Genomic DNA, 27,184 nt, shown 5'->3' with positions numbered 1-27,184 from the left:
TATTATTATATGTACCATTTTAGATCATTTTTACACATTTAGTTGTAAATCTGGGTGCTTAGGTTGAAAATAGTCCGTAATAGTAAATAATTTTTAGTTATTGAATTCAAAGTAAATGCAGCATATTCCATGATTGACATACTTTGCAAGTTTTTTCATGGTCTTTATAAAAAAAAAGTCTTTCACCATTTGAAAGCTCTTTAGTGCAATATTGAAAGAAGGGACGGGCCGTGCTTCCGGTTCTTCTTGCTCATCTTCACTGGAAAAAAGGTCAGCTATGGATGGAGCAATAGCAATACTGTTTTCATAGATTAAGTTTCAACAACATTGGTTATCTTTTTTTTAAAAAAAAAAAAAAAGCACACATGAAACAAATTGCTTATTGTAGAACACTTTTTTTACTTCCCTGGGAAAACGTAAAATGCAGGAAATTCATTGAAAACAAATGAGAGGTTTTTATTTAAAAAGATATAAATATACATATTTAGTCACTAAACTTTTATTTCAGTTTTAATGAATTCTTCTTTAATTCCCCCCAGTTTATTAATTTATGTTCTCATACTGCTAACAGTGTAACGCTACATCTTCATACATCGAAAACACAAGGAATTTTTCCTTAGATTTGAGCAGCAAACCCTGTAAAAAACATGTGTATACATTGGAGCGTCACAAATACGCCAAAAGTATTCTCAATCTGGCACCATTTATTGGTTTTTTTTTTTGCATATGGTGGTGGTTACTCCAAGAGCAATTATTACTGTTGGATTTAAAAGTTTTTTAAGTAACAGCTTAAGAATTAGTTAACATATTTTTTTTTTAAAAGGCTTACATATAATTCAATTGTTCTATGAAGTAGTTCAAGAATATTTCCAAGTTTTTGCTGTTTTATTTTTTCAGTTTTTAAATAACGCTTAAAAGCGCTTAAATGCTTTACGTCCTGAAATCTGCAAAAGCACTTCTCCCAAGCTGTGTGGATTTTTGACCCTCCACTCTACTTAATTCATATTTTTTCTATGACATGATATGCTTTTAATAACTTTTTGGAAATGACTAGTATAAACGTAAATTACCAGCTCAAATTTGTTATTGCTCATTAACGGTTTAGGTTAATTGGGGAAAATATATATATATATATATATAATTTTTAATTAACAATCGGTGAAACCAGGGTTGGCTTTCTGCCGGCAGAAACTAGTTTTTGCCGTGCCAGTGGCAGAAACTGGTTATAACCGGTAGAAACTGGCAAAAACTTAAGTGTCTTTAATCACTTTAACTTTACTTAACTTTTAAAGTAATTACTAAATGAGATATTCGTTTAAATAAACTGATATATCAAACTTCATTTTATCATTGTAAAAAATAAAATCCTATGCTAATTCCCTTGATTTAGTTTAGAAAAGGAACTTTTCAATTGCAGATGCTCATAATATTTGCATTAGTCTAACAAAGGACAAAAATCATATGGGTTCTTAGGCAAGAGGAGTGACATACAGAACTAAACAGGCATTACTGATTGTAATTTGCTTGCTTTATATGCTTCATCTAAATTGCTTGTGATTGAAATTATCATGTGCTTCAAGAAGAAAGTGTCAGAATTTTACTTGCCAATATTAACCTAGATTTTGTATGTACCTAATGTCACAGCTTTGCAAAACAAATTGGCCCCATTTCTCGAAACTTATTTTTCCAGTCAAATTTTTACCACTTTCCCTGTTACTAGATGGTGGATCAGTTTGAAAAAATATACAACAGATGAAAGTTTCACGAATATTGCTTGTTCTTTGATGCATTGCCTGCTAGCTCTTATGTTGCAAGAATGTTCTTAAGTTCCTTATTTGTGCACATTATATTGAAAAAACTGTTTGGATTTTTGAAACCGCCTTTTCTAAGAGGCAACAGCAGGGTCCAAACAATGTAAGATTTGTTGCAATGCAACAATTGATTGTGCTTTAGTTAACAATTATTTTTTTCTATGTATTTTCTACTGTGTGTCAATAATTATTTTTTTGTCATTTTGTGAGTTTTTGCCAGTTTCTGCCACAAATGTGGCAGAAACTGGTTTTTGCCATGCCAGTTTTAACTGGTTTCTACCTGTGGTTTTAACTGCCTCGGCAGAAACTTGCCAACCCTGAGTGAAACCCATGCTGTTATTCCATATTGCGGTAAATGAGGTATGTTTTATACTTGTGGCATTTCATTTTTCAACAAAATTGAAGTGGAAGATTCGGTCACTTCCTCCACTAGTCTGGATTTATGAGAGTCTACTGTATATTTAATTAATTGTTGTTTTAATTCAAAAAATGCCTCTCCTCCTTCCTCAAATTTCCTCTTTGAAATTTTCAGGTATTTTTTCATGAATTGAATAAGAAATTTTAGAGCTTTAAACAAAAAAATATAATTTTTGGACATAAGTTCTGGTGAATGATATATTGCAAACTTTGTTAATCTTAAAAATGTTGTTATTTTATGGATTTCGGTACAAATGAGGTGAAAGGAGTGCAGGATTATATTTATTAATTTTAAAAAATATTGTATTTCTTAGGGGGAGGGGAAATGCAAATCATGGAGTTGGACGAGGTTTGAATGCAGCCAGAGGAACTTCACCTCCAACACGATTAAGAGCTTCTCCACCTCTTGCTCGTAGGCCTTCTCCTCTTTTTGGAATGGGCAGAGGAATGCTTATGCATGGTGCTAAAAGAAACTCTGAAATGGTAAGACTGAGTAAAACATTAAATTCTTCCAAAGTTTACACATACCCAGTAGGGTGGATTGAAAAAATTTTAAATATAATTTTATTACTTACAAAAGAGATTACATGCTTTTCAAAGTACCAATGAAAAAAGGGGAAAATATTAAATGCAAATACATACAAAAATATTAGTAATATGTCGTTAGTCAAACACTGCTTCATTGTTCATATTCATTTTTGCATTTGCATAATAGTGTACAGGACAGAGCAAAACTTCTGCAGCAATGCTTGTTTTTGCAGATTTTGCACATGCACTTATTGAGTGCGGTGCATGAATCTGAAATTTCCGGTAACTCCACCCATTTAGTTGCCAAGATTTGTCATCCAACTGCCTTGCAGATGGTGCTCATATGATATGTTTGTGAGCATGTTCCCAAATGTGTCCAGCCTGGAAAGCACTATGCAATACTTGTTGCTGTAAGGCACCCTTTGTTGGTTGTAAACTTTCAAGTGGCCGATTTTTTGTCATAAACAAGTCTTTCCTTGCACCATTTATAGATACGCTATTACTAATGGAACAGTACAGTGTACTACATACCTCTCAAAATTGTCAAAAATCTCATTCGGTATAACTTTGAGGTTGTGCAATAAATAAAAATCCCCAGGAATTGTAAATTGTCATTGTCGTCAAAATTTGACACTAACCAAGTTATCTGATGACAGTCATCTGCAATCCCCAGTGTTATATATTTTAGATTGTAAAAGTAGCCAGTGTGCAGAACTACAGTATTGCTGTTGATCCAAACTTCATCAGGGAACTTGGTTTCCGTCAGAATACGATGGCAAGTTTGAAAAATTGGATTAGACCACGAAAATTTACAATTTCACATTTCAATTTTGAGAGATTACCTTTAGCTATACCTTCAGCTCTTTGGTAGGCGTAAGTGGGAAAACTTAGATCTTCCACTTAAAAAAGGGAATTTCAGATAAATCTTTGAAAGAAATGGTGTTTGGTGTACCTACTGAATTGTATGGTCCTCAAAACCCTCATATGTCATACCAAAGCGGTGAGACAATGGGTAAAATAAGAAAGTTAATAAGTTGTCTAACCAAGAGGGGCGGATTTATTTGAGTCAGTTTAGAATCCAGAAGTATTACGCTACAATATAACATTAAGACCCATAGTAAGATAAAAATATAAAGTACCTGCGCACATAGCTCAGAACTTTATGCAGGGATGAAAATCAACATGCAGTGGGTAGATAAAATTTTTAGTAAGAAAATGCCTTTTGCTTTCAATCATGTGTATTCGTAAAAGCGATAATGAACATTTTTCATGAATTTATCTTCAAAGTTTGAAGATAATCATTGTTTAATAAGAATAGTATTATCAATTTTCAGTCAATGCACATATTTACAGCAAATGTATCCGCACAAGGTGTGCATGAGTGCGTCTATATTATTTAGCTGTGCCACAGTTTAAACTGAGTTTAAAAGCTCTTCAACAAAAAAAAAGCGAAAATTGGGGAAAAAAGCTTTAGGAAAATGCTAAAATATCAATGAATAATGAATATGTATACGTTTCTAACTGCCTCTATGTTTCATGTCCAGTTGAAAGTGAAGTACTATATTCAGCCAAAACAACTTTATAGAGAATGGACAGCAGCTAATATTTTTTTCAATTTTGAAATAAAAAAATTTAGAATTTTACTTAACATTGAGAGAACACAAATTTGATTTTTAAAACGCCAATAATGCATTCATTCTGTGGACAAATTACCCATTAAGACAAAGTGCTGTTCAATTCAATAGTAGTTTAAACATGTTTGCTAAAATTTATAATAACATTGAGTTCGCTATTGTCATACTTGCTTCCTCTCTCGCATAGTTTTTCTTTATTATTTCTTTTCCTATTTGAGTAAAAAAGTAAAAACGCCTTACTTCATTTTCCTAATTTAAATAGTATTTTGGCATTTTGCGAAAATTGCGACCATAGCAAAAACCCTGAGCTATGCTAAGACCAAAAATTTTCAGGAGTCAAATAGTTAAAATCGCGTGTCAAACTACATTTTATAGTAATCAATACTATAAAATGAGTTTGAGGGCTCAAAAACCGTTAAACTGTATCTAACAACTTTTGTTTCAAGGTGTGAATAATGTTGAATGTTACAAGCTACATTTTATATTTTCAAATTTTTATACTTAACCTTTGTTCTCTATCATAGGCAATTTTTATATTTTGAGCTAATGTTATGGGCTAAGTAGAGAATTAACTTTTTTTACCAGATAAGATACGTTTTTGTTACTTATTTTTTCTATATCTATATAAGAATAAATTAATATGAAAACAAATGTTTGCAACTAATATCATCTAATACTTTTCCTCAAAGTATGGTGCATCATGATGTTATTCACTTTTGGTGCTATATTGGTCAAATTCAAAGCATGTATGGAACTTTAAAATATAGTTTATTATTAAAATGATCATATGTGGTGTGTAATCTACCCAAAAAGCCTACTCTTAAGTGATATTACATTTAATTTATCAAATTTTTATTTTTGTTGAAATTATTGCAACTTTTCCTGTTTTTAGCAATAATGATCAACTTCAAGCTATTTTTTGCTGTCAAGATCCTTTGCATGTCCAAATATCTCTACAAAAAGCAACTTTTCGGCACTATTACTTAGCATTTATCAGATTTTGATTTTTTTTTTTTTTCACTCCACCATAATGACCAGTCCCAATTTTCACCATCAAGTACATTTGAGGCAGTGAGAAGCAAAGGGATGCAAGTGGACATGTTCACGTTTTGAGTAAAACACGTATAAATATTATGTCCTAGGTAGGCTTTCATTGATTTTTTTTTTCTAAATCATGCTATACAGCAGCACCTGCCATGGCTACTAGTACTATCTCTTACACCAAGATAGAGAAGGGGTTCACCTACCATTTGTACTGGTTGTCTCCGAATTTTTAATTTTGTCACTTGCATCCCTTTGGTTCTCACTACCAGATTTGTAATTGCTGTAAATATAAGTCCTGTGTTATCTGAACTTTTATTTATACCAGAAGCCACACACTCCCTGGTTCAACATTCCCAGAGGTATCATTTCATTTGTAGGACTTTATGACCACGGCCATATTTAATGTCCCCCAGTCACCATTAATGAAGGTGGTGGATCTTTGATTGGCTAGGATCGAACCCGGGACCCTCCGGTCAAAAGTCCATTGCCTTACCGATCAGACCACGACCTTATAAACAACTGGCAGAAATTCAATTAAATATAAAAAGTCAGCTCTTTGAAACAAATAGCTGCCTTTAAAGACTGAAGGGCTTGCAAAGTTACCAAGCAGATGGTTCCAATTCTTGTCTTCACATCAAACTAAAATCATGAGTTTGAAATTTAAATTAACGATTTTGTTTTAGAAAAATCTTTTTTTCTTTTTTTCAATTGGTGCCAAATTCAGTATACTGAAAGAATTGATTGGTTTGAGAGTTTTACTTAAAGAAAATAACTAATTTAAAATTAAAAAAAAAAATCTGGATTATGTTATTTTCAATAGTTTGCACTGAGATAGACATCCAATTCTGTTTTTGGAAACTTAGGCAATTAAATAGTCTTGTCTGCTTCCATCTTGCAAATGACCAAACATAGTAACTATGCAAAAACTTTTAAGATATGAAAGTAATTTTAATATTTAAAAACCCTCAAAAAACAATTTAGATGAAAGAGTCCGGTTTTAGCACATTAGCATCTAAGCAGTACGGATAAAATAATATTCTGAAGATTAAATTTGAAGATAAAAATTTTGCATTTTTCAAGAAAATTAGTTATCCAGGATTGGGGAAAAAGGTAAATTTTGCGGAATGTTTAATAGTTTGCATTGTATTGCAATAGACATTCAATTCTATTTTTGGAAACTTAAGCACTTAAAGAATCTTGTCTACTTCCATCTTGAAAGTGACCAAATATGGCGACTGCGCTAAAAATTAAGATTTAGGACTTTGAATTTGTAGTATAAAAACAATAATAAAATGTAAAGTCCTCATTAAACATCAATTTAATTGAACTGTTATAGCTTTTAGCACATTAGCGTCCAATGCAATAAGGATAAGATGAAATTTTAAATACAAAATTTTTCATTTCTTAAAACTTTTAAATAATAAAAAATATGCTTTACAGCACATTTTGCGTCATTTTTATTAGTTTGCATTTGAATGAACATCAAATTCTGCTTTGTTTTTGTAAACTCAAGCACTTAAGTTCTTTGCCTACTTCCATCTTGTGAGTGACCAAATATGGCGTCCATGTTTCACGCATAACTGTATTGCCGTTCTGGTAAAAAACGATCTTTCTTGATGTGTTTATCTTCAGGCGTATCCATATGCTTCCAAAGCAATTTATTTTCTTCCATCCTCTTGAGTTTGTGCATAATTCCTGTTCATCCCAAGATTTTTTTTCTAGGAACAACAGGGGGGGGGATGGTGACTGAGGAGGTTTTTTTTTTTTAGATCACCGCTTTTTCAAACTTGGTCGCCACGTGGCGAGTGGTGACCGTGAATCTTGACCTTTACAATGCTTGTTCATGAGATTTAGAAGCATGATATTAGGGGTGTTCAAAGGAAAAGGTACCAAGCATCACAAAAAAGTAACTGTTAAGATATTTGCTTATGTTTCTATGGGAGAACATAGCGAGACATCTAAGGGTGGGATTGAAGCATCCAAGGTGGATCGGAGCACGCCCAGAGGGTCTTACACAGAGCGTCCTCTGCATGAGAGAATACTTGTTTCATTTCCTTGTTGGCACCGCTACTTGTTGAATTCCTTGAGCATAGGGGAACCATTTACTCAGATGCATACTGTGAAACACTCCAAAGCTTACGTAGTTTCATCAAGAACAAAAGACCAAGGCTGCTCACGAAGAGTGGTTCAGCTCCGTGATGACTCGCGTCCACACTTCTTCAGGATTACCCAGGCTGAACTGGCCAAATTCAAATACAACGCACAACCCGTGGTTCCAAGGTGTGCATTGTAACTGTCTCCTACTGTAGTGTTTTTGTTAAGCAGTGTAATTGTATTAATATAGTCTTTCATTTTACTTGGATTTAATTATGCTCAATTTAAGATTTGAGGTCTTTATCTTGTTTTATTCAATGAGTTTTAATTTTACGTGAATGCAGACAGAATTTTCCCCTCTTTCAAGATCCAAACTCCCTGAGATTGCAGTAACATGTAATAAACTGCATTTTGGCATGCTATGAAGAGAGCTTGGGCCACTGGAGACATTTTTGCGTTTGGTGGCTCTTTCCATAAGTTATTTAACTCACACAATTCAAAGCTCACTAGAAGAAGAGCTTTTAGAAGCGACAAAAGTTATTGCAACCAACGAAGATACGGACATCAAGGACATGAAACTAAAAAACTTTCACACTGAAAATTTTGAGCCATTCCTTTACGATGAAAAATAATCTTTTTGATTTGTCAGTCATGGATGCATTAAAGCCCTTCAAAGAACTACAGAGAAAAATAATTGACAGCCAAAAGACTACGACCAGCTCTTTTTTGTAAACACTAAGTTAATGCTTTCTATATGCACATTATACAAATATATCAAAATAAGCACACATTATGTATTTATCTCACTAGAATAAGCTGTAAATTTCGGAAATTATCAACTTTACCATGTGCAATCATTTTACGTACTTTCGAGAAATTATCACTGATAGTCATGAAGATATAAGCATTTCTCTCAGAACTAGGAATATTATTTGAAGGTTTTTGGCTCATAACACGTAGTTTTCGGTCAAAGCTTACCAAACTTTCAAAAAACTTCACAGCACACAGGAGAAGTATAATATTAAAATTTAAAAGTAAAATGTCGAAACTTTGATGAAATATGGACATTTAAACAGGGTGGCGACAGATCAGGGAGATCAGGGAAAAGTCAGGGAACTTTATCAATTAGAGAAGTTCGAAAAAATAACAAAAATTCAAGGAAAATTGATTTAATGAAAAAAAAAATTTCTTTTTTTTTTTTTTTTTTTTTGCTTTGCAAAATTGAGTACACTAATTTCCTACGTTTTCCACCAATTATTTGTTAAAACAAAGGTAAAACTAATGAGGTGTGATTATACACTGCCGCATATTTGTGCATCTTTTTTTCCTCAAAGTCAAAGTATTGAATTTTAACTTATTAACCATAAGATGAACTTCACAGGATTATTCCTTCCGTGTCTGTAAAGTTGTTTATTTTACGTAGCTTGAATTATCCTTCCACGTGTTCCATGCTCTGTAAAATAAGCAACTCGACAGGCAAAGAAGAAGCCGTCCTTAATGACTTAGCATCCTTGCCTTTACTCTTTGTCTTGAAGTAATTAGCGTAGCGTAATCATGATTTCAAGAAAAAATCTTTGTTTTTTTAATTCATACGGATAAAAGCTTAAACGTTATTACTTGGCGTTTTAAATTTAATTGCTAAAATTGAATGTTAAATGAAAATCAACTTGGGTTTTTTGCCATCACATTATTCGCTGTCTTCTCAGAATATGAAGGGTCTTTTTTTAGACTGTGTAAAATTATTTTAAAACCAAGTTATATGTACATATATATTTTGAAATGAATTATTGTTTTTTGCATTTCAATGTTGTTTATTACAAAAGTAATCTTAAGGTTTTTTTTTTTTTTTTTGGCCAAATAATGAAATCATTTGAAATTGAGTTGTGTGCGAAAGTAAATATTTTTATTATTTTTTAAAATGCTGTATTCATTCATTCATCAAAACCTAAGTTCTTGATTATAGAATAGTTCTATACAGGGGCTGGTTACGAAAAGTTTCAATTTGTTTTATATAGATATGTCTATTATTTTATGTAAGTAAAATTACATTACTTCTGTACTTTTACTATTACTTGTTATTCTTGCAGCAACAATAGGGAAGTTTTCGATTTTTCAATTTTGTTTTTATATGGTAGAGTAACATGTATGAACATCATAGGTGAAAAAAATTTTGCGATATGATAAGTAGTTTTTTTTTTTTTTTTGTAAATTAATTTTTAAAGTTCAAGCGTTGTGACGTCAAATGGCACAGGAAGTGACGTCATGCGCTCTTCCTCCGCGGGAGAAGCGGAAGGAGGTGCAGTTGACTTCGAAGACGAAACATAAGGCTTAACTCCTCTCGTTTCTGGAACATTAAACCTCTCATCCTCTCGGAAATATTAGAATACCATCATTGATGTTACTTGAGGAAGATTATTAGATTGTGCTTTAACGAATCCGACCTCCATATTGTGTTCAAAAGGATTATTGAATTTTTAAAAAATAAAAATATCAGCGCGCTCAAAAAGTCCGTAGCGAAAACAAGGGATCTTCGGCAGAAGGCTGCCCATTAGTGCCCTGTGACGTAAACTCGTGACGTTTCAGAAGAGCGCACTTTTGCGTGTGAATATTTAAAAATTCATCAAAAATCAATCACAGTGTTTTAAAATTCGGCGATGGTGAATTTTTTAGTTTTGAGGGTCAGTTAACAGTATCCAATAGTCAAAATATGAACATTTAATAGGTTGCAACTTCCCTATTATTATACTGCTTGAAAATTCAGTTCAAAATATTTCCATATAAACTTTTTAGTTATATCATGATTAGATAAGTCTTTAAGAGTGGTGTAAATAATTTCTTAGAATTCTTATGTTAATTGGTTACTGGAGGTAAAGTATTTGTTTTAGATTTCCTATAATACTTCCTTGATATTTTTTTAATTAACAGCTTGAAATGTTTTAAACACTGCATTTTATTTAATATGCAATGTTTTTAAGTTGGGGCAAAGATAGGAAACAATTATCATTAGTAACGTAAATCAGGAAAATTTGGTGAACTTAATCAGGGAAAAGTCAGGGAACTTTTTTTCACAGTTCCTGTCACCACCCTGTTAAAGCAATTTTTCTCTGCACATGCCCAAAAGATAGCAGTTTATAACTTTCATAATCCAAATCCCAACTAGATTCTCCAACTCATAATAAAATTCCAGTTCAATATCTTAAAAATTCAGAAAGTTATCAGCGATATAATCAGCCGAATTTAAATAAATGTTGGATAGATGATGACTCATCAAGGGTCATTCGCAAGTTAGCAACATTTGCTTGCAATCGCTCAGTGTGATTTGTGATAAAAACAAATTATTTGGGAACAATTCCTCACGATTCGTAGTCTGCCCAAGAGCTATTCAAATTCAGCTTATCAGAACGCTGATAACTTTTTGAATTTTTGAGATATTGAACTGAAATTTTATGAGTTGGAGAATCTAGTTGGGGTTTAGGTTATAAAAGTTATAAATTGCTATCTATCAAGCATGCACAGAGAGAAATTAATTGCTTTAAACGTTCATATTTAATCAAGTTTTCAACATTTTAATTAGAAACTTATCGTGTATGCTGTAAAGTTTTCTGAAAGTTTCATAAGCTTTGATGGAAAACTTTACATGTTATGAGCCAAAAACCTTCAAATAAAATTCGTAGCTCTGAAAGAAATGCATATAGCTTCATGAATATCAGGGATATTATCTCGAAAGTACATAACATAATTCTACATGGTAAGGTTCCTAATTTCTGAAATTTACGGCTAATTCTCAGCTATTTACGATGAATGATGATTAAAAAACATTTTTGTCTTCCTCACTTTGTTGCTGATCCCCTAAACACATTTGTGATATAACTTTCAATGGAAAATGACAGCTAGAACCTACCTTTTATGTGACAAAAATTACAAAGCAATTGGTCTTTCATTTCTCAAATATTTCCTTTAGAATGTTGCGTTTGGTGCTTCAAGTTATGTTGATTTTTACACTTACAATCTGCTTCTCAAGTTCAAAATGAAAAGTGTTGTGTTTATTGATGATTTATTATTTTCATTTTTCTTTTAATAGGACTTTGACTTGTGAGTATTAGATGACTTCATAGAAAACTATTTGTTCAAAGTGATAGCACCATGAATGGGTTAAAGCAAGTTTATACAATGAAGGTGGTAAATTTAGCATATTTACATCAAGACCCTGATTTTCATGGGATAAGGAAGTAGCTTGACTGTCAAACCATGATTCTACAGTATTAGGCTAATACTGCAGTGGTTAGTGATGACTCAGATTTTTAAGCATGCCCTCAGATATCATTTATGCTTGGAATATTATCTTGCTGTCCCTTAAAGATTTCATTGCAATGGACACAAATAGCATTATTTATTTCACGAATATTTATAGTTGGGGACCCTTTTATCTCCATGTATATGAAGACATATTTTTCTAACGTGTTTCGCTTGCTGAGTGAAGAAAACCCCTTCTTCGATGTCAAAGATTCTTTAACTGCCCTTTAGGATGGGTTCTATTTTACCACTGCATAGTAAATCATACTGTGAACAGCTGTTATATCTTTGTGCAAAGTACCAAATGCTAACAGTTGTAAACACCACATTACCTTGCTTGTGCATTTAATTCACCAACATTGATTGAAGTCAAAAAGTAATTCACTATAAATAAATGTTTTGATGTGTAAAGTATTTGTTGTATTTGTCTCAAGCTTTGAACATTTTGAAAGTATACTTAATAAGTTTGGATCCATAATTTATAAGTACCCAAAAGATTTAATAAATAAATTTGCATGATTCTATATAGATGTGCTTATGAAGATTTTTTCAACATTTTTAAAAATTCATGTAAGTTTCAGGACACTTTACGGACCAGAAATCATTGTGGAAATTTATTGAAAATGTGCTTCAAAAGATCAGATCTTTCATTGTACTATTCAATTTGTTTTCCACTATGTTAATTGTAATGTTTATTGTTTAATAGGTTTTTATTATCTTAAAGTGTAATAAATGGAAATGGTCTTTATAAAATTGTACTTTTTAGCAATCTCTGTAAGGTTATTGTTAGAGATACTTATTAAATATGTTTTTTAACCATATCCTGTTTTACTTGTGCAAAAACTACAACTAAGTATAGGAGCGCAAATTACAATTGAGGCAGTGAGAAGCAAAGGGATGTAAGTGTCAAAATTAAAAATTTGGAGATAACTTGTACACATTTTAGGTGAACCTCTCCTCTGTCTGAGGGGAAGACATGATGCTAGTAGCCCTGGTAAATGCTGCTATGCAACATGATTTAGAGAAAAAAAAATCAATGAAAGCCTTCCTAGGATGTTATCTTTAAATGCGTTTTACTCAAAACTTGAAAATGTCCACTTACATCCCTTTTGCTTCTCACTGCCTCAATTCATTTCCACACTTTTTGAGTTGCTTACTTGAGAAACTATTAGTATTTCATGTTAATGATGCACCTGATAAGCACCTAAAATCAGGGTTCGCACGGGTCATGGAAATCCTGGAAAGTCATGGAAAAAAATGAACAAATTTCAGACCTGGAAAAGGCATGGAAAATTAATATTTTCATTTAAAGTCATGGAAATTTATTTAAAGTCATGAAAAAATGTCTTGAGTAGTAAGAAAGTAACAATATTTAAAAGAGCACTAGAAATATTGAGTGGTTTAGTAATATTGCATATAACTTGAACAATCTCAGAAACAAGTCCGAGTTTTGGAATCCAATTTCATCCGCTTCTGGAACAGCCTCTCGCCTTTTTTTGTAATGTGATTTTACTACTAGGACATTACTAATTTTGAATTCACCATTATTTTCTGCACTTTTTATATTTTATATTCTATAGTAGTGGACTTGCACTTTCTTGATTTTGCCACGCCCCCTCAAAAAGTGTAATTGAATTGCACCCGAGTTCATTTCAACTACTTGTAAAAAAATCATTATTAAATTTACCAGAGTTTATCTTAATATGTTGAAGGCTTTAGAAAGTGGAGATTTTAGTCAGACAATAGAACATAGAAATACTGATCTAAAACAGTGGTGCCCGACATACAGCTCGTAAAACTGATCCCCTTGTGGCCAGCTGAAATATCTAATTTAGAAAAATGAAAAAACTGAAAAACGTGACTTTACTTTAATGAACGAATATAGTATACTGTTCAGTTACATTGGAGTGAGTAGATGCACTATTGACACCAAAGGGCAATGTTTTTGTGAAGTAAATTTATTATTGGTAACTTAGTCATGACCCATTCAATTTTTGTCCCATTCATTACTGTTCTGCCCTATTTATTAAATATTTGTTAGACATTTAAACATCGGTGTATTGCATTTTTACTTTACTTGAATTGATATGATGAAGACAAATAAGAATAATTTATTAGTTTCTGCAGTGCACTGATATTTTTTCAGTCACAAGTGCCCTCCAATGAGGTAGTGGCACTCACATAAAAGTTGCTCGAAAGCCCATTTCCGAAAATTGGCAAGTTTGTTATTTAATAGTACTATTCTCTTCGTGTAACAAGGTTATGAAAATATTTTTATGAAGTCATGAAAAAGTCATGGAAATTTTTTATCCAAATTGAGTATGAACCTTGTAAAATATTTCCAAGCAATCATTAAATTCAAATTGTTCGTTGGAAAGGCAGAAAATTTTATTGAAATTTTGTGAAGTCTTGTTTCTCATCAGGTGCAATGATTTTCATGACATACTTTCCTTTTAAGGGTAGTAAACAAAGTATATATTAGAGTGGTCCTTATTTATATGGGAAAATATTTTTTTCGGAATTCAACAAGCAACACCAATTAGTTTTGTGACACTATGATAAAAGTAACGTGTGCAATATTAGAACTCTGTCATAACAGTACCACCGACCTGCGTGAACCCCGAAAAAGTAGTTTCAACTGTAGGAAAGTTGAGCACTAAAATGAGTTCCAGACTTAGAGACAATTCAATAGATGCATTATATTTTTTACTAGTATTGATTTTTTATTATGACATTTGTTCTTTTATTTTATATTTGTTCACAATACATTTTCATAATAATACAATTTTTGTACAAAATTATGAAATGTGGCAACGAAACTATGTTTTCAAGCAACTTTTGAGAAATTTCATATACTGGTATTTCGGTATCACGTTTCAAAAATACCGAATACCAGTATTAAATTTTTGGTCCGGTATTGCAATTCCTATGCTGGCAGCATTTGCCCAAAAATGTCAAATGGTAAATCTCTTATTCCTGATACACAAATTTTCCTGATAGTTGATAGAAAGAAAATTCAAGCTCATTTTTTAAATATGAAATGTAATAAAAATGTCAGGGAAGAGTCTGGGAATTTTAAAAATGGGGAAGGGGGTCACCCCCCCCCCCCCCCATTTTCCCATTTTTCTTTGATTTTTTTAATTATGGGTGCGTAAAATTGAATTTGGTCCACTTATCTAGGAGACGGATGAGGATTTTACACAAATTTATTCAGACAAAACATAAAAAAGAGAAAAAGAATTTAATTTGAATTCTGAAATTTTGAATTCATATTATGTGTTTTGCAATCACGAGTTGCGACAGGACCCTACTCATTGGAGTTATTGTTTCTAGAAACGGCTCCTGTACCATGCCCCTCTTCCTGGGCGGTTATGTGTGTTTTGTTATGTGTGTGCGTAGACCTGTGTGTACGCTCATAGGAGTGTGTGGATGTGCGATCGTTCGTGTGTGTAGGACATGGATGCCACTGACCAGGAGAAGCGGGTTCCGGGCTGTGCTCAGGACCAGAGCAGTCGTGCCTGCAGAGGACGGTGGGGGGTGGTGCTGCAGAGGCTCCTGGTCCAAGCTGAAAAAGGAACCACAACGCCAAGGATGGTCAAGTGAGAACAATAAGCAATCGTGATTGCTCAAAAAAGGACATATTTGTTGCGAAGACTGAGATACCCTCTTAGTAGATCAGGCTTTTTTTTTTTGTATACTGATCTTGTTTGCCGATTTTTTTTAATTCACTCTTCTTGCTATTGTCAATCATCAATTCTTGAGCTCTTCTCTATTTCTATCCCATCTATGTACTGAAATGCGTCATATTTTTGTATCCTTAACAGGTTTTCAAATTTTTGCTTTCAGAGCATTCGGCAATTGAGTATCGATGTATTTTTTTAACGTTTCCAGTTTTTTTTATGCATGCAGTATGTTTTTAAAGTAGTACTTAGAGTATTTTTCTTTACAAGCAAGGTACACTTTCTTAAATATCTCTCAACTAGAAGTAAAATTTATATCTGATTATGATTTTAAATGTTCATTGAAATTTTAATTTTTGGTATAGTTTTAGTGGATTAAAACATTTATGCAAAACTTTATAAAATCTGTATTTCAATCGCTCCTATCATTCGTTCTCGAGGCCGGCCCAGAAATGAAATCGGTGAATTTCGCTAGAAAATTTTTTCTCAATAAAAGGTAAAAACCAAAACATTTCCAAACAGCAACTTAGGGTGTAAGCATTACCGTATATACTCGCGTATAAGTCGAGAAATTTTGTCCAAAAAATGAGATCAAAGGAAGGGGGGTCGACTTATACGCGGGTCAAATTTTCCGAAAATTTTTTTCCGATCAACGAGAGCTGGGAAGCTACGAGAAATGCCGATGTGCGGTTACAGGTAGTCGCTGATAAGTTGCTAGTGTGAAAAAGTAAACTTATTCAAAAATAATAACTAAAAAAACCTAAATAATACACATAAGTAAAGATAATTTTATTCCTCTTTATTAAGGATCAAATCAGCAATTAACAAATATCGTGAAACGTATTAAAATATTTATCGTCAACAGTCACGCCATTCAGACTGAGAGTGCGTTCGACGAGCACGACCGGGAGCGACCGGTTAGAACGCCGCGGTTAGTAACTGGTTACTTACCGGTTGACCGGTGAGGTTCGTCGAACGCATCCTTTGATATCATTGACGATTCTGCAGCCGCCGATGTATAGGATGACGCGGTGGTGACGGAAGCGGACTTTAATGAACTTTTTTTTGCGTCCGACTCGGAATCCGAGTTTGAAGGCTTTTATAAATGTTTTCCTATTTAATTTGTAAATAAATGTGTTCATTATTTTGAAATTTCTTTGAAAATAATTCGCGATGTTTTTGGAAAGTATGGGGGTCGACTTATACGCGGGTTTTAGATTTTTCTGGACTTTTTCTCTGAAAAAGGGGGGGGGTCGACTTATACGCGAGATCGACCTATACGCGAGTATATACGGTACTAACAGCAGATTATTATTCAAATAAAGGAAAATATACTACATACAGTAAATTCGCGATAACTCGAATCTAAAGGGACCGACGAAACACTTCGACTTATCAGAAGTTTGATTTACTGCTAGTTTCGGTTTGACACTTTAAAAGAAAAACCGTCGAATATTTTAATCAATATGTACATATATTGAACAAAATTCCAGAGCTTAAAAGTTTTTAAGCACATTATGCACAGTTTAATCAAAAATATTGAGAGAAAAAATATCAAAAGCATGGTTTTGATTTCGATACTGCTGGAACCACTTGAATAGAGCTGATTCTACTTCAGGAAAGGTGCACATCTTCATTCATTTCAAATTCGAATTCAAGGATTCTACTGCTTTAGAAATTTCTCTTCTTTTAATATCACTGACAGAGTACTTGCTTAGACATCTTCAATAGTAAAGAAAACTCACTCTGTCTCTCAGCAAATAATCAAATTAAAGAATGAAGGGGAACGCATCTTAACTTATCTCAGCATTTGAATAAAGGTACAATCAGTTGACTTGACAGCTTAAAATCAAATTCATAGTCCAACAACATATCCAAGTGTAAACAGTTCATCAAAACAAAAAAAAAGCTTACTCATTTCCGCACGTGTAACTCCTTTATTGCACATTGGCTCAACAGGTGCTCTTCTTACTTTAGAGGTCTAATGTGCAGGAATTGCAAGTGAGGCTGAATTAATTTTTCTCTCATCGTTATTCGTTTCTTTTCGGGTTTTTTTTTTCGTTCTTTCGAAATAAATTTCGAGTCATCTTTAAAAAAAAAACTTCGAGTTAAAGGAAGTTAACTTTGAGATATTGAGAATAATTAGCATAGAATTAAAGGCAAAGGGGTCGGGACTTGATGAAAACTATGAGTTATATTAATATTCGAATCATCGGACTTCGAGTCATCTCGTATTGACTGTATTACATTCCAACAAAATAACATAGAGATGTTTTTACCGATATATTTAAAAGATATTTATTACTTTTCTCTTATTCTTCAGGAATTAAAAACTCAATGTGTGTCATAAATTAATATCTAAGTATAAGTTAAATATGAATATTTTTATGCTTTTAGCTGCTACTAATATACAGGGTGGTTGTAAAATAACGTGAGTTGTTCAGAGCCCTGTAGCGAGTGAAGTATTGGACGAAACTTCGTCAAATTTCATGAGCGTACACAGTAGACCATGGGATTTCGATTTCAGAAGTAATAAAAAATAGTACCAAAAAATCGCCACCAGGGGAAATTTTGGCGTAGAAAATGTATATTACTGTGAATATTGAAGGATTAAATGCTAACTGACAAAATATGCATCAATATTGTTTCCAAAATATGATTTTTACTAACAAATGAGGTTCAATATGACCAACATCCATATTTTCCAAGTCATTCAATGCACAATATTTTCCACACATGGGGGGGGGGGAGGACGATTTTTGGTATTCTCATCTTGTTACAAATTGAAATTTCTTGTTGGTTTATTGAACCTTATTTGTAAGCAACAAACATTTGAAGAAAAAACTTGATGTGTGCTGCATTTTGTTTGTATGCCCGATTATTTCTTCAGTATTCGCAAGCACTTTTGCAGTGCCAAAATTTCCCCTGGTGGTGACTTTCGGTACTATTTTTTTAATTGTAGAAATCAAAATTCCATGGTCTGCTAAGTACGCCCATGAAATTTGACAATGTTCCGTCCAATACTTCACTTGCCAGAGCGCTCTAAACACCTCACGTTATTTTATAACCACCCTGTATTTAGAACTGCTTCTTAAAGACCTAAATTTTATTAAAAAATCCAACGCCCCTCCTTCAGCGTCAGCAAAGGTGGTCTATAGTGATTGTAATACCGAATACCGGTATTTCGAGCGAATTTGCAATTTCGCATTTATTTGCCGAGGTAAAATACCAGTACTTTCGGTATTAGCTGAAAATAATAAATAGTTCCAATTAAAGATTTTTCAATTTATAACTTTTTTAATATCTACGTATATTTTAAATGTACTTTTCTTATTCCATGATACAGAACCAAAATTTAATCTGTTGATGTGAAAATTTTGCTTCAAAAGCACGAACTAATATCATTAAACAAAAGTTGCGGAAACACTGCAAAAAGATATTGTCACTACTAGATGGTGAGATGAATCGCATTTTTGTGTGCTTTTGTGCACAATATTTTTACTACATTTTACGCATTTCCCAGAACACTTACTTTCCCTTTTGTGAAAGTTAAATTTCGAGTGTACAGTGCTGACTAAATTATTAGACTAAGACTTTTAAAAGCAAGTTCTTTATTGGTTACATAACTATAGACACATTAACGAACAGTGAAATAATTATCTAATATTTAGTATGCATTCCCTTGTTCTTGATGAGCATTTTAAGTCGTTTTGGCATACTTTTCACAAGGTTTACACCATTTCTTAACTTTTTAAAAAAGGAGGTAAAAAATTGTTTATACTCACTATTATATATACTTACATACACATACTCACTAATTACCTAAAACTAACTTAAAATATAACAGAACACACTAATAAAAAGAACTAGTGAACCATTTAAGCTGATTGAGGTTATGTTCCTGGTAGGTAGATAAACAAAGAACATAAACTAAGAAGCAGACAGTGCTGCCACCTGCAAACATTAAATTATGCTAAAATAACGTAATAATCAGTGTACAGTACCAAAAAAAAAAAAAAAAAAAAACTCTTTAGTCTAATAACTTGGCCAGCACTGTAATTTTTAATGCATTAGTCCTATGCACAATTTTATTCCAACCATCAATTGCAGTGATACTTTGATTTCTTTTTTTAATTTGACTTAACTGTACTAAATTTTGACAAAACTTTTTCTTGTTAGCTTAACAAATGGTAATTTGTTGTCATCAGTATTGGATTGTTGTCCTGTCTCGCTATTTGTCTTTATACTTGGCAAGAAAATTTTTGAAATTATATATAGTGCCTTGAAAATTTCTTAGAGGTAAAGCATAATGAATTTAAACATATTTTCAGATATTTATTCAATTATAAGGGTAAAGAATTTTGAAAAGGAAGCGAAAATTTATAAGAGAAACTAACAAGATCGAATTTAGTCACGTTTATTGTAAATTTGAAACCAAAGGGCTAATAAAGAACAAACATAAATCTCTCCTGCTCAAGAGAAATTGATGTTAACGTTAGAAAAGTATCATCTTTCGAAAAGAAATTACAATTAGCTATAAATTCAGAACAAGTAAATAAAATAATAATATTACACACAATACAAAAGAAACACACACACACAAAAGGATTCATCCAAAAATAACACGCAAGAGACTGAATTATTTGAAGACAATTAGAGAAGGTGTATCGTGCATTTTTAACAGCACCACCGACCTGCGTGAATTCAGAAAGAGTATTTTAAACTATAGGCAAGTTGAGCACTAAAATGAGTTTGAGGCTGAGAGACAATTCAATAGATGTTTTTACTGTTATTGATTTTTGTTATGACATTTTTCATTCATTTTATATTTGTTTACTATACGTTTTCATAAATAATGCAATTTATGTACAAAATTATGAAATGTGACAACGAAACAATGTTTCCAAGCATTTTTTAAGAAATTTCAAATACCGGTATTCCGGTATCAAGTTTTCAAAATGCCGAATACCGATATTGAATTTTCGGACTGGTATTGCAATCCCTAGTGGTTTACAATGCGTTTATCTTAGTTAATGTCAAAATCTCCCCGCAGAGCTCTTGACTTTCTTAAGTCATCAAACATTATTTAAAATTAACTATGTCGGGACAGCCACGAATTTTAGAGAGAATGGGGGAAAATCTTGATGACAGAACAAAAAGATCCCCCCCCCTCCTTCCCGGCTGTGGCCATCTCTGTTTTCCTGACCGAGGGCTCAGAGTGCAATGTTCCGGCTAGGTAGAAGGCAAAACCCCCAAGGTTTAGTTCCTCAGCACATTTGGTACTCATTTATTTGACCCTCTGTAACGATGAACAGCCGAGTCAACCGCTCAACCCGGGAAAATTAACTTCAGTCTTGAAAAAAAAAAAAGTGGGCTAGTTCCCTACCTTCTTTCCTCTAACATTACCGAAAATTATCTAAAATTGCAATGTCTGATGTCAATTTCGGAAAATTCTGTAGGGGAGGGCCCTGAATATCCATTCCATAGTTTCTTCTCTTAACACCATTATAGATTGACTATACCTGTTTTGAAGTCTCCAATTTCGTAAACTTTTCCACCCAAATCCTCCCCAACTCCTCTGATCTTATAGATTAATTGTTCTTTTCCTCCTTAAATTTTGGCACAATTTTTTGGGCGGGGTGCTTAGCCCCCCCCCCAAACATGAAATTCTATCTCCATCCATGTTTACAGCAATGATTTCAAAAGCTGCAACGCTTAAAAGTAGCTCTTTTAACTGATACTGCACACACCTTTTGGATTGGGGAAAATTGTAGTGTGAAGTGATGACTATAAAATTGTGTATGCATCCTCATACTCCATGGCGTGGCATAAATCTTTGGATGTTTGTTGAATTCTGTACGAACATGCAACAAAAGTTGCGTCTTCATCAACATAAAAAGAACATGTTTGAAAGGTAAATAACAGTACTGTACTATTATTCAAAAATTTCATGACTTACACTGGTTATCATAAATTAAGGAAAAATCACAAAAATGATGATTACTCAAAAAGTTACATATAGAATTTTACTAAACTTACCCATAATATGCAGCACACAGTTAGGTATAAAATAATATAAAAAGAAATTATCAGACAATTATGGCAGTACAGAAATTAACCCATCGCTAAAATGATCTAATCGAAAGTGTCAGTTTGCTATAGGAAAAGTACCTTAAACATGGAATATGTTCGCCTCTAAAAGCAATACAGGACGTACAGCGATGTGTGATGCTGTCAATTATGCAGTGTATGAGTTCCACAGGAGTTGGGAGCCATTGCTCTTGCAAAGCAGTACCAAGGGCAGCAAGGATCTGAGCGGCGTGTTGAGAGCAGCTAGCCGTCTCCCTAAAGCATCCCAAACGTGATCGATAGGATTCAAGTCCGGGGATCAAGTTGGCCGCTCCATGCGGAGAATTGTAGCTTGTTGAAGATAATCATCTATGATGCGAGCTCTGTGTGGTCTTGCGATATCGTCCTGTAGCAAAAAAGCATCACCTATTGCCCCGGCATATGGGTGCACATAAGCATCAATGATGTCATCTCTATATACCTGAGCATTTATTGTTCCCCTTGAGAGACATCGAGGTCTGTGCGTCCACCTAAAGAGATGCCACCCGTTGGGTAATGTGTCTTTACCTTAAGTTCATAGAACTAAATAAAAGGTTTACAGAACCCCAACATCAAAAAGCCGTGCAGTCTGCCAGTAAGAAATAAAACATACTCAAAGTAATTTTAAATAAATAACATTTATTAAAATATCACAGTATACAACAATAACAATTTGTTAAATACCAAAAATAATTTAGATTGTAAAGAACCCCCCAATTATCACAGAAATTTCAAAGTTAAATTGTTAAATAAACACTTTTAGAAAAACGCGAAACATTTTAGAAAAAATTGTAAAATGTCACCTTCCTGCGCTAAATGCGCATGTTTACATTGCTGAAGAATTCTTGACCAAGTGTAATCGAAGAAAACTGTTCCATCATTCACCGGCCGATAGGCTAGCTTAGTTCTAGAAGAACCTTTTCAAATACCGGAACACAAACTTGTGCACCCACAGGAATTACACCGGAACCTTCTGGAACTCTGGTAGGAACGTCTAGGAAATCCAATCATGAAGGTCACTCTGAAGGACATCGATGATTTCAAACTGATGACAGTCCCACACCACCATAGGAGCACCGGTAAATCAATCCAGGTATTGGCCAAGTTTAAGTGTTAGGCCTAGTTGCAATGAACTACATCTCCCGCGAACCTCTTCAGCAATGTTGACATTTTCCCTCCATAAAAGGGAGTAATTTAGAACATTCTTAAACAACAATTAACACTGAATAAAACTTATCTCAAGCCCTGCTTGAATTCAAAAACGTTGCATCATCAACGGCTCGAGCGCGCCGCAACTTCCATCAACAACCTAACACGGTTGCCAAACCTTCAAAGACCAATCCCTGATTGGTCAACAAAAACGGCAAGATGCCAATGGGGAGTAAACACAAAAAAAAAGTGAGCACTGAAAATATTTCGATCAATCTATTTATACGTTCTATGACCGCGATACGTCATCTCATGACACACCCTACTTTGCATTGGAGATATACATCTCAACTATTCCTGATTGAGTGATTTAACAATCTTTCTATTCGTTTTTTCGGCTCAAAGTAGCCAAAAACATCTCAACCATCGGGTGTTACGTCATAGGATGATTCCGATGTTGCACGATCATGCCCGAATCAATTTCAGTTATCCGCCGCTGGGACACAAGACGCGGAGTGGCAAAAACATATCGGAGGTAGGTTTCAAAAAATACTTTAACATTTGTAATTAAATTAAAAGCGCTCCAAGATACTGAATAAAGGCTTTTAAGCCCAACATGTTCCCCCCTCTTGGAGACCTTTTATTAATTACATACATGAAACAATTTAAATACTATATACAATATAAACATACACATGAGCTTACAATTTGAAAAGATTTATTTTTTACATTCCACCCCCCAATTAAAAATAATTCTGCATAAGGAGTTTAGACTATATTTAGATAATGGCTTCGTGAAAATGTCAGCTATGTTTACATTCGTCCTAACATATTCAATAGAAAACAATTTTTGTTCAATTAAATTTCTCAGAAAATGATATCTGACATCTATGTGTTTAGTCCTCGAGTTTTCAATTGGGGATTTCGAAAAATCAATAGTTGCAATGTTATCACAAAAAATTACAGTTTCTTTTAGTTGAAAACCTTCAATTCCTAAGTTGTTGATCTCATCAATTATTCTTTTCAACCAAACTATTTCTTTAGCCGTTTCTCCCAATGAGATGTATTCGGCTTCCATGGTTGATAATGAGACACATTTGTGTTTAAAGGTTCTCCAACTTATCGGAACTTTATCAATACAAACTATTGAACCCCCCATTGATACTCTATCCTCACGATTCGCAGCATAATCAGAATCTGAAAAACCTCTAATTCTAATACTGTTAATAGCACTTAAATTAAACTTATAGTTACAGGTGTATTTCAAATAGCCTAATAATCTTAAAAGAAAATCCCAGTGTTTCTTACCAGGATTAGCCTGGAATTGTGAAAATATATTAACTGCATATGAAATGTCAGGACGAGTTTTTCCGGCAATGTATGTCAAGCACCCTAGCAAATTCCGGTACGGGAGTTTCTCCATCTCTTTGATTTCGTACTCGGTCTTAGGACAATCATCCTTGGACAAAACCGTACCTCTTGAAATTGGAAGGGTAGATATAGGCACATTATACTCAGAAAAAAGGTTTAAAATTTTGGAAATATAAGAAATCTGGTGAATGAAAATTTTACCATCATTCTCAATAAATTCAATTCCCAACAATTTTCTTGTTTTCCCCAGTTCTTTAATATCATATACAGTTTTAATTTCATCAATTACATTTTTAACTAAATTTTTATTCTTGGCAAAAATCAAAATATCATCCACATATATTAACAGGAAAATTTCACTGTTCCTCACATAAACACAATTACATCCTATTATTCTTTTAAATTGGAATCGCTGGAGAACACCATCAATTTCATGAAACCAATTTCTCCCGGACTGGTGTAGTCCATATAAGGATTTCTTAAGTTTACATACATAGTTAGGATGAATTTTACTTATAAAACCTTCTGGCTGCCTCATAAAAATATTTTCTTCCAGGTCAGCATATAAATATGCATTCTTTATATCAATTTGAAAATGACACCATTTTAATAAAGATACAAAAATTGTGAAAAATAGTCTTACTAAAGAAAATTCCACCACCGGGCTGAAGACCTCAGAATAGGACTCGCCAGGGATCTGGCGATTTCCGCCTGCAACAAGTCTTGCCTTATATCTTACAATCTCATCACGATCATTTTTCTTCAAATCATACACCCACCGGTTCCCCAGAATGGGCTGATTCTTAGGTGGAGGTACAAGTTCCCACACACCTCTCTGTTTGATGACTTCTAGTTCATCTTCCATAGCAAGTTTCCAGTTCTTCAGCTCGGGGGTGGATAAACATTGTTTATAGGAATTGGGAATTAATACTTCAACCAAACTAGCCTCAGGCACTTCTTCCTCACTTTCATCAGAAGTAACAATTTCTTCCTGGGGTTGATCCCCATTAGAAACTTCCCCACTTACAGGATTTTTGGAAGAAAAGTCAAAAAATTTGGGGTCATATTCTATTTTGTGGTCATCACAATATTTTAGTACTTCCTTTGGGGATCTCAATCGAACTTTCTTATTCCCCGCAATTGTGTAATAATAGATATCTTTTTTCTTCCCCGTTTTTCTCTTCTTCACTTCCCTAATCCATTTAACCTTATTACAAGGAGTTCCCTGAGTACTTTCCTTAATTCTTTGATCCAACTCAATTTCACTTATAGGTTTGATAAAATTAAAATTTCTTTCTGATTTGGATCTATTTAACGATTCCCCCCATTTGACATTCTCATTAAAGTTAACATTCATGGTTTCTGTTATAGTTCTGGTGTTAGGATCCAAAATCCGGTATCCTCGAGTCCGAATGGCATATCCCACCATTATCCCCTTTTTAGCTCTCATATCTAATTTCCTTAATTTAGACTTTGGTAATCCTATGTAGGCTAAACAGCCAAATACTTTCAAATGTCTAACAGAAGGCTTATTCCCACAAAAAAGCTCAAAAGGGGTTTTCTTTTCATTTCCGACAACAGTCCTGTTTCTTACGTAATTAAAGCACATAGCTGCTTCTGCCCAAAATTCCTCTCCTAGCCCGGAATCTCTTAACATTGCTCTAACACCATTCATAATCGTGAGATTATACCTCTCCACAACGCCATTTTGCTGAGGCGTATAAGTGTTAGTCCTCTCAATTTTTATCCCCTGGCTAGTGAGATAACTTTCAAATTTAACATTAACGAATTCTCTCCCGTTGTCGGAACGAACAGCTTTAATTTTCCTATCAAGAAACCTCTCATTTCTTTTCTGAAAATTCAAAAAAACATTGAATGCCTCGTCTTTACTCTTTAAGAAAAATACGAAAGATTTGCGAGAAAAATCATCAATTAAACAATAAATGTATCTTTTCCCCCCTAAGGATTCAGTCTGAAAAGGACCGGCCAGATCCATGTGAATTAGATCAAGAGGAACTTGTGACCGACGCTCAGGAACAGACCTAAAAGAGCATTTTCTCTTTTTACCCAATTTACAAGGTTCACATTCAAATCTGGGCCCCCTTTTAATTTCAAGACCTTGGGTGGCTCCTAACTTACTTGTTAAATTGATAGTGTCCATATTTGTGTGAGCAAAACGTTTATGCCACAGCTCCATATCTACATTCACAGCATTGGCCCTTTCAAAGTGATTCTTAACAGTAGGGGTATCAACATAATTGGTATTTTCACAATTTACATAAAAACTTGGTTTAACACAATAAAGTTTATTAATTAAGACTGCAGTAAACAATTTAACATTTTCTTTATTAAAGACACAAATTTTACCCAGATACCATCTTATTTTAAAACCTTGTCGGTCAATACATGATCCGGAAAGTAAATTGCGGCGCAATGTTGGAGCATAGAATACATTATTTAAAGTTATTGTTATCAGTTTCCTATCTGACTCTATTTTGAAAATTACCCTACCTATTCCTTCTACTTTACTTTTAATATTACCAACTGCCACCTCCATTTGGGTATTTTGAACAGGCTTTAATTCTGTGAACAAATTTTTGTCCCGGCAAAAATGTGCCGTACTTCCTGAATCAAAAAGCCAGGAATTTTCACATTTTGGAATAGTAGAGTTAGCCGAGATTTCGTCAGATTCTTCCACTGAACAAAACATGCCAGCAGCTTGAGCGTCTGATTTAGATTTATTATTTACATTTTTATTTTGACTATCTTTATTCCTGCTCCAACACCGCGAGGCAATATGACCCTTTTTCTTACAATAATGACAAATTTTGTTTTTAAAAAAAGGTTTACTCCTTTCATTTGCCACTCCGTGTCTGTTGGGTTTAGAAATAACATTCATTGCCGAATTTGATGTATCAGGTTCTTTAGTCAAATATTTGATTCTACCCTCCTCGGCTAATAACTCATCTTTTACTTTGGAGAAGGTAAACATACTTGCGTCCCACCGGTAAATAGCCTGGAGAATACTGTCAAAGTTGGAGGGCAGATACCTAAT

General features: G+C 33.6%; 1 protein-coding gene across 1 annotated transcript in view; it reads left to right on the top strand.

The window, feature by feature from the left end:
• Positions 1 to 12,640, top strand: part of LOC129231839 (constitutive coactivator of PPAR-gamma-like protein 1 homolog) — a 107,520-nt gene extending 94,880 nt beyond the window's left edge. Inside the window, exons 15-16 of the mRNA XM_054866222.1 lie at positions 2,543 to 2,711; positions 11,610 to 12,640. Of these exons, the coding sequence (XP_054722197.1) occupies positions 2,543 to 2,711; positions 11,610 to 11,624 (184 nt within the window). The 3' untranslated portion in view covers positions 11,625 to 12,640. The remainder of the gene's footprint in view (positions 1 to 2,542; positions 2,712 to 11,609) is intronic.
• Positions 12,641 to 27,184: the final 14,544 nt, after the last annotated feature.

The sequence above is a fragment of the Uloborus diversus genome, chromosome 10, assembly GCF_026930045.1.
Source record: "Uloborus diversus isolate 005 chromosome 10, Udiv.v.3.1, whole genome shotgun sequence".
Classification (NCBI taxonomy): Eukaryota; Metazoa; Arthropoda; class Arachnida; order Araneae; family Uloboridae; genus Uloborus; species Uloborus diversus.
The sequence above is the reverse complement of the archived record's forward strand: the minus strand, read 5'-3'. Positions and strand labels throughout refer to the sequence as shown.